The sequence below is a fragment of the Chlorocebus sabaeus genome, chromosome 9 (genome assembly GCF_047675955.1).
Source record: "Chlorocebus sabaeus isolate Y175 chromosome 9, mChlSab1.0.hap1, whole genome shotgun sequence".
Taxonomy (NCBI): Eukaryota; Metazoa; Chordata; class Mammalia; order Primates; family Cercopithecidae; genus Chlorocebus; species Chlorocebus sabaeus.
Window position 1 is genome coordinate 70,243,116 of NC_132912.1, and position 20,367 is coordinate 70,263,482.

At 38.3% G+C, this 20,367-nt stretch overlaps 1 protein-coding gene across 1 annotated transcript in view; it reads left to right on the forward strand.

Moving 5' to 3' along the window:
* Positions 1-17,677, forward strand: part of PPA1 (inorganic pyrophosphatase 1) — a 29,784-nt gene extending 12,107 nt beyond the window's left edge. Inside the window, exons 3-11 of the mRNA XM_007963178.2 lie at positions 1,985-2,038; positions 2,869-2,988; positions 5,899-5,985; positions 6,898-7,024; positions 10,807-10,934; positions 11,198-11,283; positions 14,193-14,262; positions 15,602-15,644; positions 17,326-17,677. Of these exons, the coding sequence (XP_007961369.1) occupies positions 1,985-2,038; positions 2,869-2,988; positions 5,899-5,985; positions 6,898-7,024; positions 10,807-10,934; positions 11,198-11,283; positions 14,193-14,262; positions 15,602-15,644; positions 17,326-17,357 (747 nt within the window). The 3' untranslated portion in view covers positions 17,358-17,677. The remainder of the gene's footprint in view (positions 1-1,984; positions 2,039-2,868; positions 2,989-5,898; positions 5,986-6,897; positions 7,025-10,806; positions 10,935-11,197; positions 11,284-14,192; positions 14,263-15,601; positions 15,645-17,325) is intronic.
* Positions 17,678-20,367: the final 2,690 nt, after the last annotated feature.

A 20,367-nucleotide genomic window follows, 5' to 3' on the forward strand; every position in this document is an offset into this window, starting at 1 on the left:
TATGTTGTAGTGGGTAGGTGAGGTGTCAGGAGGCTTGGTGCAGAAACCCATGGATGCTTTAGTCTTCCATGGTTTCAGCAGGAACTTAAAATGACAGAAGTTTTACACTTTTGAATTGAAATCAGTGTAGTTTTTCTGCTTGGTACCAGCAAGGTAATTATTAACTTGAAACCTTTGACTTATTCCCTTGTGGCTTATCAGTTCCTGTGTTTTGATGGAAAGTAGCAAAGAAGTAATTCTAAAGAGTGATGTAACCAAGTGACTTTCATTTTAAGTTAAGTTCTTAAAATGTACTTTACTAGTCTGGGTAACATGGCAAAACTCCATCTCTACCAGAAAAAAATTTTATATATATATTTTTTATCTATCTATCTATCTTAGCTGGATGTGGTGGCGTGCACCTGTGGCTCCAGCTACTCAGGAGGCTGAGATGGGAAGATTGCTTGAGCCAGGGTGGTTGAGGCTTCAGTGAGTCAAGCTCATGCCACTGCACTCCAGTCTGGGTGGCAGAGTGAGACCCTGTCTCAAAAAAAAAAAAAAAAAAAAAAAGAACATTTTATAAGCATAGCTGCAGGCCAGGTGCGGTGGCTCACACCTATAATCCCAGCACTTTGGGAGGCCGAGGCGGGTAGATCACCTGAGGTCAGGAGTTTGAGACCAGCCTGCCAACATGGTGAAATTCCATCTCTACTAAAAATACAAAAATTAGCCAGGTGTAGTGGCACGCCCCTGTGTAATCCCAGCTACTTGGGAGGCTGAGACAGGAGAATCACTTGAACCCAGGAGGTGGAGGTTGCAGTGAGCCAAGATTATGCCACTGTGCTCCAGCCTGGGTGACAGAAAACAGTCATTACAGATTTAGCTTCATCTGTGCCCTTTGTAGAGGCTGAAAACTGAAAAACTGCAGTTAAAGTTCTATTCCTTGAAAAAATTAGTGTTCTGAATTATTAAAGCTCAAGTTTAAATAACCTATGCCATATTTAACTCCAGTGTGCAAAATGGGTTGGCAAAGTATGGTTTGTTTTTCATTATGTTTTTAAACTGCACATCTGAGAATTTACTCCCTGAATATATCCATTTTATAGTAGTCAATTTAAGGCTATAAGCCAATTACAATAGAACTATCATTGATTAAAATATTTTTAGAGCATATTCTCTTATCTTCAAAGTCAAAGTCATTTTGAGGGGGTCTTTATTTCTAAAAACAGCCAAATTGGGACAATAATATGGATAATGAAGCTGATGAGTTTTGTTTGATGCTAAAACTAAAGTATGACCAAGTAATTAGGCTGACGGAGGCTCGCCTTATAAACTAAAGTAGATCAAGTAATTAGGCTGACTTGGGGTTTGTCTTATAAACCATCTCTGAAATGGAAGCTCTGAAAACATTTTGAGTAATTGCAGTGTCTCTGAAGGAAATAACACTGGCCTTTGGAGAGTGTTTTGAAGATGGTCTTCTTCAGAGATACAGGTTCTGTTATGTTTATTTAAGAACTGTTTCCTTCCTAGGAACATTCTTTCCACTGTCAATTTTTATTCTGAAACACTTAAAGCATACAGAAAAGTTAAAAGATTTATATAGTAAGTTGGCTGGGCGAGATGGCTTACACCTGTGATCCCAGCACTTTGGGAGGTAGAGGCAGGAGGATCACTTGAGGCCAGGAGTTTGAGACCAGCCTTGGCAACATAGTAAGAGCTTGTCTCTACAAAAAATTTAGAAGTAATTAAAAATTAAGAAGAACTATACAGTAAGCAATCATATACTGACCACCTTGATTCTATAATGAATATTTTCCTATAATTGCATTATTTCTTCATCCATCATTCTCTTTTTTTTTTTTTTTTTTTTGATGCGTTTTGTTGAAAATCCAATTGACTTCAAAGATCTGATACAATGAACAGTTTGACTTTGGAAGAAATAGTGCATGCTCCCTCAAAGAACAAATTGGCTCCTGTGACCATCTCACTTTCTCTGTTTTTTCAGGATGTGTTCCACATGGTAGTTGAAGTGCCACGCTGGTCTAATGCAAAAATGGAGGTAATATTTCACTTCAATTTGAGTCAGACTTAGGATATTGGTTTTGATCTAGTCACACTGACTTGATCAAGGATGAACTATCTGAACTCCAAGGTTTTTCTCCGTCTGGTCCCAGTCTGTTTTCTAGTTGTATCTCCCATTGCCAGCAGTCTTCCCTTTGGGCTCCAGCTAAACTCAACTGTTTACAAATATGCCCCAAACTTTTCTTCCCAACATCTTTGCTTCCGATGTTCCCAAAACCTAGAATTACTTTTTCTCCTCTTACTCTCTGTAAGCCCATCACTGACCCCTCTTTAGTCACCCCAGCCACAGATACTCTCATTGGAATTTCAGTTGCATGGTGTTAGTTTCTTTCTGACGATACCTACCATCATTGCCTTTTTGTTATGGATATTTGTAACATTTTATACCACATACTCTTTTACAGTAATCACATTTTTTGTGTGTAATAAATACCCGAGTATTTGAATAATTTTAAATTCTGTAAAGGAAAATAAAATTGGATAGTATTTATTTTGCCCTTTTAATAAAAATTACAATATTTTTATTACTCAAACATTAGAATTTATTCCAGGTAATTTTAGTCTTTGCTTTCTAGAATTAGTAAATGTTCTTCTTCCCTTCTTGATAGTTCCTTTATACCTCACATAACCTTTCCACTTAGTGGCTGATTATGGAAGCACCTTAGTTCAATTATAAAATTGTTAGGGATAGAATATATCATTAAAGTGGAATTAGGGAACATAGATACCATAATTCATTTCCTCAGATCCTTATTTGAATAGTATTTCACATCCAAATATGCAACGATTTGAAATTTTTTATTTCAGATTGCTACAAAGGACCCTTTAAACCCCATTAAACAAGATGTGAAAAAAGGAAAACTTCGCTATGTTGCGAATTTGTTCCCGTACAAAGGATATATCTGGAACTATGGTGCCATCCCTCAGGTATGTCTTCATGCAACTGCTGACAATGTACTTTTTAACTTACTAAATATTAACTTACTGCTGTTCGTAAAAAAGATTTGAATACCTGTGGAGAGTTTTTTCTATGGTAGATTTTAAAAACATAAGAAGGGATAGTTAACTCATTTGAATGCTTCCTTAAATAACTTATTTTCAGGATAAACTGAAAGGTAAATATTTACAATGTTTAAATTCAGATTTGAACATTTATTCTTTTCTGAAATATTTTTTCTTTTTTGGACTGGTTGTTTAAGCTATATAAATTCTCGACAGACCGAGTTGCAAGTCTATTCAGTCAAGAAAGAGTGTATGGTAGTAGTCAAAAGCACTGATTTTTGGCACCAGACAGACCAGAGTTCAAATCCCAAGATGGCCACTTCCTAGCTTATCTAACTTGCCTCACTTTCTTTCTCCTTGAGACGTTAATATTGCCTCCCTGAGCTATTCACAGTATGTAGGTGGTATGGTTATTTCAAAAAATAAAGCACTTAACACCTGCACATACAAGCTCTCATAACTGCTGACTTTTATGTTTAGAGTCTTGATTCCCTCCTCTTCAGGTCAAGCTCTTTGTGATAAAGTAATGAGGGGATCCTGTTTTCTTAAATAGTCAACCCTTTGAGAAGGGTTGTTTACCAATTTATTCCTGGCACAATGTCAGTATGTAGCAGGTTCTTATTTAATATTTGAGTGAAGAATCACTAGGATCTTGTCTATAATGAGTAAATGACATCTATTTAATTCTGGTTTGGCTAGGCCAGTGCTGTGGCACTTAAAATTTAATGCTGAGACACTAAATAAACATTCAGTTGAATTTGTTGATAAATGGTTTGTTTTTATTAACAATGAAGTCTGTTAAATGGAACCTACTATGAAACAACCTATAAGATAGTAGAACATAGGTCTGACCCATCTGGCTTATTAGGTAAGCACAAAGTCATTTGTTTGTCTTAATTACAGTGTTTCACCTTATACTTTAATTGATTTTTGTTGTTGTTGTTGTTGTTGTTGTTGTTTTTGAGACAGAGTCTCACACTGTTGCCCGGACTGGAGTGCGGTGGCGCAATCTTGGCTCACTGCAACCTCTGCCTCCCAGTTTCAAGCGATTCTCTTGCCCCAGCCTCCTGAGTAGCTGGGATTACAGGCGCCCGCCACCACGCCCAGCTAATTTTTTGTATTTTTATTAGAGATAGGGTTTCACTATATTGGCCAGACTGGTTTCAAACTCCTGACCTTTTCATCTGCCTGCCTTGGCCTCCCAAAGTGCTGGGATTACGGGCATGAGCCACCACACCCGGCTTCAATGGATTTATTAATAGTATTCAGCCTTGATATATCATCCTTGTAGGAGAACATTGCTGAAATACTTACTATTCTGTGGGTTGGATTTTGCTTTCTTAATGTTGGATTTGTTAGATGTGGTCTTCCTTTATCACCCTTCTCATTTATCTTTTGCCTTTACTCCAGCTGAGTAGCCAAAAAATCCAAGTAATGTGTTCCATTTGGAGGAAAAAAGAACCAATAGCAACAGCTACATTTTAAACCTAACATCCTGGCTAGCACAGGCTATCAGTTCTTTTGTGAGATGTTCTGCAAGGACTCTGGCTTACAATTTAGGAAGGAAAGAAAACCAGTCATGTAAAGTTCCGGAAAATCCTGATTAAATGTTTCAGTCTTGACTCCTGGTCAGTGATGATACTTTTAACATCAGAACGTAACCTTTTGGCTGGGTGTGGTGGCTCATACCTGTAATCCCAGCACTCTGGGAGGCCAAGGTGGGAGGATCACCTGAGGTCAGGAGTTTAAGACCAGTCTGGCCAACATGGTGAAACCTTATCTCTACTAAAAATACAAAAATTAGCCAGGTGTGGTGGCATGTGCCTGTAATCCCAGCGACTCAGGAGGCTGAGACAGGAGAATTGCTTGAACATGAGAGGCAGAGGTTGCAGGGAGCCAAGATTGTGCCACTGCACTCCACCCAGTCTGAGCGACAATGCAAGACTCTGTCTCAAAAAAGAAAACATAACCTTTCCATCTTACTATTCTTGCCTACCTACTTCTGTTTTGGGAATTTATTATAAAGAAAATCTAAGACCAGGTACAGTGGCTTATGCCTGTAATCCCATACTTTGGGACACCAAGGTGGGAGTATCACTTGAGCCCAGGAGTTTGAGACAAGCCTGGGCAACATAGTAAGACCCTGTCTCTACCAAAAAAAAAAAGAAAGAAAAGAAAAGAAAACACGCACACACACACATTTTTGTGTGTTTTATTTTCTGTGTTTTTTGTTTTTTTTTTTTTTTTTGAGATGGAGCCTCACTCTGTTTCCCAGGCTGGAGTGCAGTGGCATGATCTAGGCTCACTGCAACTGCTGCTTCCTGGGTTCAAGCGATTCTCCTGCCACAGCCTCCCAAGTAGCTGGTATTACAGGCATGCACCACCACGCCTGGCTAATTTTTATATTTTTAGTGTATACAGGGTTTCACCGTATTGGCTAGGCTAGTCTCAAACTTCTGACCTCAGGTGATCCACTTGCCTCAGCCTCCCCAGCCTAAAACCACACATCTTTAAAGTAAACGTTTCGGTCTATATTTGTGTTTTCCCTCTTGTCTCAGTTATTAAGTAGTTGGCTTTTGCTTGTTTTAAATAGGATCATTATTTAGGATCTATGGATCTGTTTTAAAGCTTAAATTTAGCATTATATGTGTAGTAGGAGCTACAACATTTAATTGAAACTATCGTGCATAGTTAAGATTCTTACATGCGAATAAAGAACTAAAACAATGAGAAAAAAATAGCTGAAGAGTCATAGGATGTTATCTATTATTCTCAACATGATCCATTTTGTCCATATGTATAGGAACGATATACACTAAGTATTATTTTTTTCAGACTTGGGAAGACCCAGGGCACAATGATGAACATACTGGCTGTTGTGGTGACAATGACCCAATTGATGTGTGTGAAATTGGAAGCAAGGTAATGAAATGTGACATTTTTTTCTTTAGTGTTGAGAGATTAATGAAGTATACCAAATTTCATACTTTAAAAAATACTGTGAATAAAATGGATGAATATTAGTAAAATAATGATGTCTCTTTGGTATTAAAGGCTTCTCTTGCATTTTAAGCATTTGTATATTATAATTTGTACATTTAAACCTAGTCTGGAAAAAAAACGTGTCTGTGTATGTATGATTGAACGTATATCTGGAAAAACTGGACGTGTTCTGCATTGCTTTAGAAGATGGATAATTAGTCAATAGGTGAAAGGTACCAGGAGGGAAATTCCCTCTCAATCCATGGCAAACCTTGCCTAACGATTTAGAGTGATCAGTAAATTGACCCAAACCAAATAACCTCTTGAGTTGGAGATTCATGGTAGTAATTCCTCCATCAAGGAGGGTTGTTCTAAGATTCTGATTAAAGTTATTTCTTTATGTCTCTCTCAGGCTCAGAGAAATAGTAAACAACTAAAAACAAAGTTTTCATTTTGTTTTTTAAGTCATAAACTTTTAAAGTCATTGTATGACTTGCTTAACTCAATGACTTTTATAAAATAAAAGGTAAAGCATATTAAGATACATATTTGAGACTATGGAGGACTTATTCTTCAGTATAATCAATGATAGTGCAAAAAACATTGATTACCCTGAGCTATGTACTGGTTTCCCTATGACCTAGAAGAAAATAGGACCTATAAGTCCTGTTTTCAACTTTAATAGGACTGATGAAACATTTACTTACCTAGGTTTTTAAAATTTGCTTAAAGAAACAGTCTCCAGGTAAATTCACAAGAACTTGGCCTCTTTCTTACTTCCTGTTAGCCAAGTAAAACTGTCTTCTAGAGTTTCATTCTGTAATGTTGTCCTGACTTTGTCTATTGATTCAGGTATGTGCAAGAGGTGAAATAATTGGCGTGAAAGTTCTAGGCATATTGGCTATGATTGATGAAGGGGAAACCGACTGGAAAGTCATTGCCATTAATGTGGATGATCCTGATGCAGCCAACTATAATGGTAAGAAAATTTGAAGAGTCTGAAGTCTTTCTAATTAATTCATAAACACCACCAAACTTAACCTGTAATGACAGAATTGTAAGCCCATTACTTCAAACTATTAAAGGATGGAGGAACAAAGCACTGTTCAAGCATTATTTCTATGACTACTTGTAGTTAACTAAGTACACTTTCTCCTTCATTCCAGAACAGAAAAAATCTGGTAAGTTCTTACTGTTTCTTTGTCCTTTCCTTCCCCACATACCAGCACTCAGTTGCTATGTTTATTTATTTTAAAACATTTAATTGAGATATTCACATATCAAAGAGTCACCACTATAAAATGCACAATTCAGTGGTTTTTAGTATATTCACTAAGTTGTACAACCATCACCACTCTCTAACTGCAGAACATTTCATCAGCCCAAAAGGAAATCCTGTGTCCATGGGCTATCACTCTCTGTCCCGCTTCCCTCAGTCCCAGGTGACTGCGGATCTATTTTGTGCCTGTGGATTTGCCTATGCTGGTATTTCATGTAAATGGCATCATATAGGTGGCCTCTGTGTCTGGTTTATTTCACTTAGTGAAATAAGTGTTTTCAGGGTTCATCCATATTGTAGCATGTATCAGCACTTCATTCCCCCCCTCTTTTTTTTTTGATGGTAAAATTTACATAACATAAAATTCACCATTTTAATGAAAGTGTACACTTCAGTGGCATTTCATTCATTCACAAGGTTGTGCAGCCATCACCACTAGTTCAAGTCATTCCCTATTCCCTCCTCCTCTCCAGGCCCTGGCAACCACTAATCTGCTTTTTGTCTTTATGGAGTTGTCTATTCTACCTATTCTAGGTATCTCATACATGGACTGGTACAATATGTGGATTTTTTTGTTGTTGTTTCTGGTTTCTTTCACTTTGTATAATGTTTTCTAGGTTCATCCATGTTGCATATTGTAGCATCTGTCAGTACTCCTTTTTATGGTTGAATATTATTCCATTGTGTGGATATACTACATTTTGTTTATCCATTCATCAGTTGATGGACGTTTGGGTTGTTTTGACTGTGTAATGCTGCCATGAACATTCCTGTACAAGTTTTTGTGTGGACTTATGTTTTTATTCTTGGGTACATACATAGGAGTTGCCAAAGCTAGAACAATTTGAGCAAGAAAATAAAGTAGTATTTTCATATAACCTGGAACATAAATATCCATGAGTCTATACTGACATAAATAAATGATTGAATAAACAAACAAATGAGGAAGAATAGATAAATCTCAAAGCAGAAGAATTCCAAATAATTTATATAGATACTCCCTTCCCAAGGAGGTCCTTAATTGTGAGTTGTGCATGGTGACTTCCTTCCAACGAGTACAATGTGGGTAAGAGACAGGAGAGAATGACTTTACAGCACAGAAACTTGACAAACACTGCCTCAGCCAGGTGATGGAGGTCAATGTCAGCAGTGATAAGAGTCACCTTGAGAGCATGTTCCCTCAAAATGATGTGATGTATATTTGCATCTGTGTTAATTCATTGAAGAAATTCATTGAAGAAGGACTGGAAGAATGCCAATCCTTTAACGTTTCATTTCAATTTTGAAAGGTGAGAGTGCATTCACACCATCTGTTCACTAACTTGGTGGTGCGGCTCTGTTCTATAGGTCAGTGCCTGCATTTCCAATGTACTTCTTATACAAGAGAACTTGGCATGCTGTGGCCATGATCAGTGAAGCCAAGCCCGTCACTCTGTCAGCACTCATTTACTAAGGCATTATTTCCCTGCAGTTCAGGTTATTAGAACCGTGAAAACTTTCTTGGGGTGGCTGGTCCCATGGTGCAAGCAGTATGCAGCTTTCCCTAATGTCAACCTAAGGCAGTATCTATTGTCCATCCTGTAGCTTGCCCCTGTGCATCTCTTCCATTTGCTGTCCCTGAGTTGCATGCGTATAACAAAATGTTAAACTTCAGTGTTTTCCTGAGTTCTGTGAATCATTTTAGCAAATTAGGGAACTTAGGGAGAGGATTGTGAAAACCCCCAATTTATAGCTGATCAGTCAGAAGTACAGGAGGCATCTGAAGTGGGGCAGTCTTATGAGACTGGGCCCTTAACCTATGAGATCTGATGCTAACTTCAGGTAGATAGTGTCAGAATCACACTGAATTACTGAGCACCCAGTTGGTTTCTGAATAAATGGAGAATTGGTTTCTGGTATTGGAAAACATCAACATTTGCATGTTGGATTTCTGGATTTCCAAATTATTTCTGTATCAGGTGACACATTTTATGTAAATTATAAGTTCTTTGAAATTTACTAGTGCTTAAACATTGCCCAGTGCATTCTGTAAAGTTTCCGTACTTTTAGTGATACTATGATAATAGAATGCATGCTATTCTTTACGCAGATTATAAATTGGATTGAATTATAAATCGGCCGGGCGCAGTGGCTCACGCCTGTAATCCCAGCACTTTGGGAGGCCGAGGCAGGTGGACATGAGGTCAGGAGATCAAGACCATCCTGGCTAACACGGTGAAACCCCATCTCTACTAAAAATACAAAAAAAACTAGCCAGGCATGGTGGTGGGCACCTGTAGTCCCAGTTACTCAGGAGGCTGAGGCAGGCAGGAGAATGGCGTGAACCCAGGAGGCGGAGCTTGCAGTGAGCCGAGATCCAGCCTGGGAGACAGAGTGAGACTCCATCTCAAAAAAATAAATAAATTGGATCGAAGCAATGTTATCTTATACAAATATAAATAAGCTTTTGTTGTTGTCAAATGTATTTCTCTTCCTCATAATACTTTTCCTAACTGACTTTTTAGCATGTGTATCTCCGTTTGCTTGCATTGTGCAGGAGTTTGTTATTTAAAGTGCAGTTTGATGACATTAAGGCTAGCCATTGTTGATGGCTACACAGAAACTTAAAGTTTTTTAAGCAGTACACTTTTCTGTCAGCCAGAACTAAAGCATTGTTATATACAGTGCCTGTACTATCCAGCAAAGTCTAGTCACATTTAATACATAACCCAACAATGGATATCAATCTAATCTATTTTTCTTATCTTTTAGTACGTAATAGTGTTGTGATTCTCTGACATATAGCCTCTGCCTCTGGACCAGGGATAGTACCTCAAGCCTGTAATCCCAGTGCTTTGGGAAGCCAAGGCAGGAGGATTACTTGAGCCCAGGAGTTTGAGACCAGCCTGGGTAACATGACAAGACCCCATCTCTACAAAAAATTTAAAAATTAGCTGGGCATGTGCATGTTTATAGTCCCAGCTACTCAGGAGGCTGAGGTGAAAGGATCACCTGAGCTCTGGAGTTCAAGGCTGCAGTGAGCCTTGTTCGGGCCACTGCATTCCAGCCTGGGTGACAGAGAGAGACCCTGTCTCCAAAAAAAAAAAAAAAAAAGATAACCTCTGTCTTTTTCAGTATCTTGTACACTTCTCATAGGAATTATCTACATTTGCCAAACTGGTTGTTTCATTATGTAGCCACCAGCTGTTTGCCCTTACCTAACAGAGATTACTATTGTACTGATTGTTCTCTGTACTTAATGTCAGAGCTATTCGGAGACGCTAGATGATTTCCTTTCAATGTATGGCTTCTCTTCTCAACAAGGGGCTTCGCTCCAACATTATCTTGAACTTCCATGATAAGTCATTCCACAGCTCTTTCAAAATAAGTACTTGGAATTTTTGTTGAATGTGTAATTATTTGTGCATCTTGAAATCTGCTTATTCTCTTTCTTTTTTTAAAAAATCATTGTCACTGTCATCTTATGCTTCTTCTCTTCTTAGATATCAATGATGTCAAACGGCTGAAACCTGGCTACTTGGAAGCTACTGTGGACTGGTTTAGAAGGTATAAGGTTCCTGATGGAAAACCAGAAAACGAGTTTGCTTTTAATGCAGAATTTAAAGATAAGGTAATATGTCATTCAGAACTGTAGCTTTAGGCTCATTTCTATTGAGACTTATAATTTAACCATATTGTTACTATCTAAAGATTCGTAAAACAGAAGTCTGGAAACATAACACAGTCTTGGTGTTTATTCACTTTAATATTCTCTTCCATTTTTAGAATAAGGAAATGATTCAAAAGAGACAAATTATCAGGCTTTGGGGAAATGTTGATAATAGGAAAAGAATACCTTTTTATCATTGTAATGCAAATCTCTTCAAATTATAGGACTTTGCAATTGATATTATTAAAAGCACTCATGACCATTGGAAAGCATTAGTGACTAAGAAAACGAATGGAAAAGGAATCAGTTGGTAAGTGTAAACACTTTGCATGTTTAACACACAAAGCAGACCAGCTTGCAGAAAAGGTTTTAATAATCATAAGACACTGTGCTGTTACTTTCACTTAGAAAAGAGATACAAGGCGGGGTGTGGTGGCTCACACTTGTCATTCCAGCAGTTTGGGAAGCCAAGGTGGACGGATCGCTTGAGCCCAGGAGTTGAAGACCAGCCTGGACAACATAGAGAAACCCTATCTCTACAAAAAGTACAAAAATTAGCTGGGCATGGTGGTACACACCTGTAGTCCCAGCTACGTAGGAGGCTGAGTTGGGAGGATCACCTGAGCCTGAGGAGGTTGAAGCTGCAGTGAGCCGTGATCGTACCACTGTACTTCAGCCTGGGCGACAGAGTGAGACTTGGTCTCAAAAAAAAAAAAAAGGAGAGAGAGAGTATGAGAAAAGGCTAATGTACAGAAATAATTCTCCCAGAAATCTTCTATTCTGTGTCAGGATAATGTCCTATAAAATGAAAACACTGTCCTTCAAACAGAAGAAAAATGGAGAAGAGTTATATATATTTGTGTAAAATTGTACAATCCTAAGAGTTGGCATTTGGCTGGGTGCTGTGGCTCATTCCTGTAATTCCAACACTTTAGGAGGCTGAGGCAGGAGGATCACTTGAACTCAGGAACTAGAGACTGGTGGGGGCAACATAGTGAGACCTCATCTCTACTAAATATTAAAAAAACTAGCCAGGCCTGGTGGCGCTTGCCTGTAGCAATGCTGAGGTGGGAAGATCACTTGAGCCTTGGAGATCAAGGCTGCAGTGAGCTGTTATTGCCTCACTGCACTCCAGCTGGGGCAACTGAGCAAGACCCTGTCTCAAAAGAAAAAAAAAAGGAAAAAGATTTGGCTTTTAAGTTAACTTCTCTATTTTTTGGTATCTTAACGATTTCTATGAAAATGGTCTTAATGTATGTTAAATAACAGGTAAGCAAAGATGATTCATTTTTCATTTTGATGGAGTATTTCTTTTTTGTTGTTGTTGTTTGAGACAGAGTCTTGATCTTGTTGCCCAGGCTGGAGTACAATGGCACTATCTCAGCTCACTGCCACCTCCGCCTCCCGGATTCAAGCGTTTCTCCTGCCTCAGCCTCCCGAGTAGCTGGTATTACAGGCGCATGCCACCATGCCTGGCTAATTTTTGTATTTTTAGTAGAGACGGGGTTTTGCCATGTTAACCAGGCTAGTCTCGAACTCCTGACTTCGTGATCCACCCGCCTTGGCCTCCAAAGTGGTGGGATTACAGGCGTGAGCCACCATGCCTGGCCTTGATGGAATATTTCTAATTGGGCATATATTATATTAATACTATAATGACTCATATATAGGAAAACTTGAACTATGGATAAACAAAAAAATGTATTTTTAAAATATGATCCATATTTTAGACTAAAGTGGGCTAAAAAAACAAAAAACAAATTAGGATTGTATTATATATACGGCTTGTCTTATGATTTTTAAAATTTAACACTATATAATAAGCATTTCCTCATGTCATTAAAAATGTAATTTTTTTTTAGAGACAGGGTCTCTCACCCAGGCTGAAGTGCGATGTTACTGTAATAGCTCACTGTAACCTCAAAGAAGTGATCCTTCTGTCTCAGCCTCCCAAGTAGCTGGGGACTACAGGCACAAATCACCACTCCCAGATGATTTTTAAATTTGTTGTAGAGACAGTGTCTTGCTATGTTGTCCAGACTGATCTTGGCCTCCTGGCTTCAAGTGATCCTCTCACAGCTCAGCCTCCAAAAGCACTTAGACTACAGATGCGAACCACCATGCCCAGTCTAGAAAGATCATATTTTAATAATATAATATTCCATCTCTGTATAATATGTTTTATGGATAAAACTTTTTATTTTTTATTTTTAAATCCCCTGCAAAGAAGGATAAACTACTTTTAATCATTTATTATTATTGGACATTTTAGTTACTTGCAATTTTCCACTATTATTAATAGTGAAATAGTATATGGTAAACACCTTTGTAAATTACCGTTTCAGTCTTGAATTGGGTTCTTAGAGGTGGAATTTCTCTACCAAGACCTATGAGCTTTTTAAAAGGTTTTGGATACATTTTACAGAATTATTTTTCAGAAAGATTGAACTAGGACTCCTGCCAAAAGTGTCTGTTTCAGATGTCTCACCAGCACTACAGGAACTGGGTTTTTTTTTTTTGTTGTTTCATATTTTTTCCAATTAAGAAAGATATGTTTCTCATTTTAATTCACATTTCTCAGCTATTTCAGTGAGAGTTACAAAGCATTCAATCTCAGTTTGTTTGCCTTCCTGCCTTCCTTCTCTCTTCTCTTCTCTTCTCTTCTCTTCTCTTCTCTTCTCTTCTCTTTTCTTCTCTTCTCTTTTCTTTTTGTGACAAAGTCTTGCTCTGTCTCCAGGCTGGAGTGCAGTGGCACGATCTTGGCTCACTGCAACCTCTGCCTTCCAGATTCAAGCGATCCTCCTGTTTCAGCCTCCCAAGTAGCTGGGACTACAGGCACGCGCTACCACACCCAGCTAATTTTTGTATTTTTAGTAGAGATGGGGTTTCACCATGTTGGCCAGGATGGTCTCAATCTCTTGACCTGTGATCCGCCTGCCTCAGCCTCCCAAAGTGCTGGAATTACAGACGTGAGCCACCGCGCCTGGCCCAATCTCAGTTTCTTAAATCCGAACTTCTTAAGATGTTTGAATAAAATTGATCACAAGAATAGCTATGCCTTGCCAGAATAAATAATTAGAATGTTAAATGTACATGAAAAAGCTTTTGACTAAACTAAACTTGAATATCACCTGGTCAACCACTTTCAACTCAATTTTTAACTCTTAAGAGATAATTTTTGTTATTTTGTCTTATGACTACTTTTGTTTTATTTAATAGCATGAATACAACTGTGTCTGAGAGCCCCTTCAAGTGTGATCCTGATGCTGCCAGAGCCATTGTGGATGCTGTATGTAAAAGTTTCCTTAAAAAAAAAAACCTGGTTGCTAAAAACTATGATGCTAAATGGGGAGAGGAAGTACTTGTTTCAACAAATACTTGAGTGCCTTTTGTATGCATATTACTGTGTGGAGTCTTGAAATTAGAAACCATGAACACATACAAGTGGCCATTTGACTGAGGGAGAAGCTGAGGGAGTGATTCTAATCAATCATAAGTTGGACAGATAGCATGGTAGTAAAATTTGTAAAACTCAAAATGGTTCCAGAATGTACCAAGTAACCTGTGTGCCTATAACCCATCATAAGCCATTTCCACAAAAGAACCAATGGGAATTTACTTACTTGGTTTTAGCAAGGACTGAGGAAGGTATCGTTTTAGGTGCCATTGCAGGAATGATTTGTAACCTAAGAAAGGCTTTCATGTGAGGTAGTAAAAGCACCCGTCAAAGCAATAATTTTGCTTTTGTACTATTTTTAATTATTTGATTTGGATTTACCAAAAGATTAAATGAGATCATCTTAAATTATTTTCATTTATAATACTAAATAAGGAAAACAAAAGAAAATGAGGTCTGACTTTTTTATTGCCTTCTTAATGGGGTAGAAGAAGGAAAAAAGGACTATTTAATGATGAAACCAGTACATTTAGATTTATCTTTATTTATGTATGAATCCTGACAAAGTTGAGATAAATAAGAAAAATTGTAAGGGAAAAGCCAGTGGTTAGCTATCATAATTTTTCAGTGAGAACACTTTGCCCATATTTTATAAATATGTGTGTATATATAAAATTGTTATATATGCATAAATCGGTTTTTTCGTATTAATTATTCTCCATGTCATAAAAAGTCAAGAGGCCTGAATTTTTTTTTTTTTTTTTTTTTTTTGAGACGGGTCTCACTCTGTCGCCCAGGCTGGAGTGCAGTGGCGCAATCTCGGCTCACTGCAACCTCCGCCTCCCAGGTTCAAGCATTTCTCTGGCTCAGCCTCCCGAGCAGCTGGGATTACGGGCGCCTGCCACCATGCCCAGATAATTTTATTTTTAGTAGAGACGGGGTTTCACCATGTTGACCAGGCTGGTCTTGAAATCCTGACCTTGTGATCCACCCACCTCGGCCTCCCAAAGTGCTGGGATCATGGGCGTGAGCCACTGCACCATCCAAGAGGCTTGAATTTGTTAGCATCTCAGCAGTAGAGCAAACTTTCTGTTATTCCTATATATTACAAATTATGTTTAGATCCTAAAATTTGGGATAGTCCAGATTCTCTTAAATTTTTGTCAGTATACCTTTTTAGCTTTTTAAAAAATGAGATTAGACTAATAGATTTTAATATTTTATATTTTAGTTACCACCACCCTGTGAATCTGCTTGCACAGTACCAACAGACGGTAAGATTTCTATTCCAGTAAAATTTCATTAAAAATTACACAGATGTATGGAAAAATTATGTTACTTTTATTTTTAGTTGACAAATGATAATTATATATACTTATAGCATACAGTGTGATGTTTTGATATATGTTTACAATGTGGAATGATTAAATCCAGCTAATTAAGAAATCATTACCTCACATACTTAATCATTATTTGGTGTGTGGTAAAAACATTTGAAATCTACTCTTAGCAATTTTGAAATAGACATTACAGTCACCATTCTGTGCAATAGATCCCTAAAGCTTATTCCTTCTGTCTAACTAAAACTTGGTACCCTTTGACCATCACCTGCCCTTTCCCCATCCTTCAGCTCCTGGCAACCACCATTCTACTCTCTACCTCTATGAATTCACCTTTTTTATATTCCACATATAAATGAGATCATGTGGTATTTGTCTTTCTGAACCTGGCTTGTTTTTTGACACAGAGTCACCCAGGCTGTCACTCTGTCACCCAGGCTGGAGTGCAGGGGCGTGATCACAGCTCACTGTACCCACAACCTCCCCAGGTTAAAGTGATTCTCTCATCTCAGCCTCCCAAATAGCTGGGACTGCAGACACGTGCCACCATACCTGTCTAATTTTTTTATATTTTGTAGAGATAGGGTTTCACCATGTTGCCCAAGCTGGTCTCAAACCAGGTCTCGAACCAGGCTGGTCTTGAACACTAATCAGGCAGGGTTTCGCCATGTCACCCAGGCTAGCGATCCACCCACCTTGTCCTCCCAAAATGCTAGGATTACAGGCGTGAGCCACTGCACCCAGGCACATACATATTTTTAATATACCACATACACAGGAAGAGAGGGAAGAGAGTGAGAAATGTTTTTAGAATTCTGTAGTGTGTGTGGGAAGAAAGATGAGCTGCTACATATCACCTTTAGTGCCACACTGTATCATAGCGGTTTCCAAACCATGACCCACTGTGCCCCTCTGAGTTCCGTGGAGGTGCCTGCTGGACGTTGGAGGGGACCCTGAGTGGGCTGATCTCCACATTCCCATCTAGCCACAGGCTGCTTCACCCAGAAAACAGTTCTCTCCTCCTTAGATGTCAGAATTCTCTGTAAGATTTTTCTGGTAAGAAAATGATTCTGCCACTTAAAAAAAACAAATTTGAAGGCTGGGTGTGATGGCTCACGCCTGTAATCCCATCACTTTGGGAGGCTGACGTGGGCGGATCGCTTGAGCCCAGGAGTTCGAGACTAGCCTGGCCAACATGGAGAAACCCTGTCTCTACAAAAAAATACAAAAATTAGCCAGATGTGGTGGCACACGTCTGTAATGCCAGCTGCTAGGGAGACTGAGGCACGGGAATTGCTTGAACCTGGAAGATGGAGGTTGCAGTAAGCCATGATTGCTGCTACTGCACTCCATTCTGGGCAAGAGAGTGAGACCCTGTCTCAAAAAAAAAAAAAAAAGTTTGAAAATCACACTATACAATTAGCATGAAGTGTAAGGAAGCCCAAAAGAAAACACTTGCATGTGCTGTAGAGAGATTTTGTATGTATATCCATTCATTTTCAGGTAATTCATAGTAGAATTCATTAAAGCAAGTATATTAGTCTTTGTTATATGTTAGGTGTAATTTTGATTCTTAGCAGGAATTCTAATTTGTTTTTCTTTTCTCCGAATATAGTGGATAAGTGGTTCCATCACCAGAAAAACTGATGAGATTTCTCCAGAATACAAGCTGATACTGCTGCATCGTATTCATCTGGATGTATTAGATGTAAAAGTAGTAGCTTTTCAAAGCTTTAAATTTGTAGAACTCATCTAATTAAAGTAAATTCTGCTGTGACCAGTCCAGTATACTCAGAATGTTATCCATCTAAAGCATTTTTCAAATCTCAACTAAGACAACTTTTAACACATGCTTAAATATCAAAGCAGTTGTCATTTGGAAGTCACTTGTGAATAGATGTGCAAGGGGAGCACATATTGGATGTGTATGTTACCATATGTTAGGAAATAAAATTATTTTGCTGAAACTTGGTTTAGGATATTTTTATTTTAATCTGAAGCCAACATTAAGTAGGTATGGGTACTTTTTGGTGTTTGTTTTCTGTTGATAGTCTTATAATTCAAATGTATAATTATTAGACAAAAAAAGAAACCCCTTATATTTATAGTACTCTTGATACTATGCTCTAGTACCTAAGTCCTAGCATACCATTCTAAAGCAAAAGCTTTTAAATTTATATCACATTAGCAGAAAGCACAATGTTGCTCACCCTTTGAAGTTATATATTAATAGTTATTTTTTTACTTCGTCAGTTAACTAATTGAACCCTTAAGTCATTTACATTATATTCTAAGTTATCAGCTGAATAAACCAGAGTTTGAATGCCAGCCTGTCTTCTTACTAGCTCTGTAATCTTAAGTCAGTTCCAACCACTCAACTTCAGTTCCCTCATCTGTGAAACAGACATTATTCATGTGATGGCATGTAGCATACATTCAGATTTTTTTTTTTTGAGACAGGGTCTCACTCTGTCACCCAGGCTGGAGTGAATATAGATTCACATGTAGTTCTAAAAATAATTCAGAGATAATTCAAATAATTCTGTACACCTTACACTGTTTCCCCTAAAAGTAACATTTTGTAGAACTATAGTATAACAACCAGGACATTGACTTTGATATAATCTACCAATCATATTCAAACTTCCTAGTTTCACTTGTATTAATGAATATTTCTATGATGTATTCTATATAATTTACAATTCTATCGTTTAATCACCTATGTAAGCTTATGTGTCCTATAAGATACTGAACAGTTTCGACACCACAAGGTCTCTCGTGTTGCCCTTTTATAACCACGCCCACCTCCCTCCTGTCTTCCCCACACCACCATCCTTAACCCCTGGCAACCACTAATCTGTCCTCCATTTTTCTATGATTTTGTCTTTTTAAGAATATTATATAAATAGAATCATACAGTATGTAACCTTTTGGGATTGGCTTTTCACTCAGTGTAATTTCCTGGTAGTCCTTCAAGTTGCCGCATATATCAATGTTTCATTCTTTTTATTCATTCCTTTTTATTGCTGAGTACTTTCCATGATATGTATATGTTTTACCTGTTGAAGGATGTCTGGGCTGATCCAGTGTTTGGCCATTACAAATACAGCTGCAGTGAACATTTTTGTACATGTTTTCTTTTTTTTTTTTTTTTTTTTTTTTTTGAGACGGAGTCTCGCTCTGTCGCCCAGGCTGGAGTACAGTGGCGCGATCTCAGCTCACTGCAAGCTCCGCCTCCCAGGTTTACGTCATTCTCCTGCCTCAGCCTCCCGAGTAGCTGGGACTACAGGCGCCCGCCACCATGCCCGGCTAGTTTTTTGTATTTTTTAGTAGAGACGGGGTTTCACCATGTTAGCCAGGATGGTCTCGATCTCCTGACCTCGTGATCCGCCCGTCTCGGCCTCCCAAAGTGCTGGGATTACAGGCTTGAGCCACCGCGCCCGGCCACATTTTTGTACATGTTTTCATGTTGACATAAAACATTTTCATTTCTCTCAGATCTCTAGCAGTGTAATTGCTGAGTCACATGATAGATGCATATTTTATCAGAAGGTACCAAATTTTCTAGAGTTATGGTCCAATTTTACATTCCCAACAGCAATGTAGGAGTGATTCAATTTTTCCACATCCTTGCCAGCCTTTGGATTGTCTTTTTTTTTTTTTTTTTTGAGGCAGGGTCTCACTGTCACCCAGGCTGGAATGCAATGGCATGATCTTGGCTCACTGCAACCTCCACCTCTCAGGCTCAAGCAATCTTCCTGCCTCAGTTTCCCAAGTAGCTGGGAATACAGTTGTGTGCCATAATGCCCAGTTAATTTTTGTAGAGATGGGGTTTTACCATGTTGCCCAGGCTGGTCTCAAACTCCTGGGCTCAAGTGACCCACCTGCCTTGGCCTTCCAAAGTGCTGCTGGAATTACAAGTGTGAGCTCCCCTGCCTGGCCTACTATATTGTATTTTAGCCATTCTGTTGGGTATGTAGTAATATCTCATGGTAGTTTTAATTTGCATTTCTCTAATAGCTAATGATGTCAAACATCTTTTCATGTGCTTGTTTGCCACCTGTATATCCTGTTTGGTGAAATGTCTGCTCATGTCATTTACTCATCTTAAAATTGTATAGTTGCTTTTTTAACTGTTAAGTTTTGGTTTGCAAATATTTTTTCCCAGTCTGTAACTTGTTCTTTCATTGTTTTCACATGCTGTTTCACAGAGCAAAATCTTACCATCTTACTACATTTTCCTTTTATGGATCATGCTTTAGGTATCAAGTTAGAACTCTTCCTAGCCCTAGATCGCAAACATTTTCTCCTGTATTTTTTTCTAAAAGTTTTATAGCTTACATTTAAGCCTATGATTCATTTTGTGTTTATTTTTATATAAGGTTTATGGTTTAGGTCTAGATTCATTTTTTCCTATGGATGTCCAGTTGCTCCAGTGCCATTTTTTTGAAAGCTTATTCTTCAATGGAATTGGTTTGCATGCTTGTCAATATCCATTGAGCATATTTGTGTGGGCCTATTTCTGGGTCCTCTGTTCTGTTCCATTGATCTGTATGTCTGACCCTCTGCCGATACCACATTCTCTTGATGACTGTAATTATATGGTAAGCCTTAAAATCAAATAGAGAGATTCTTCCCACTTTTTTCTTCTTTGTCA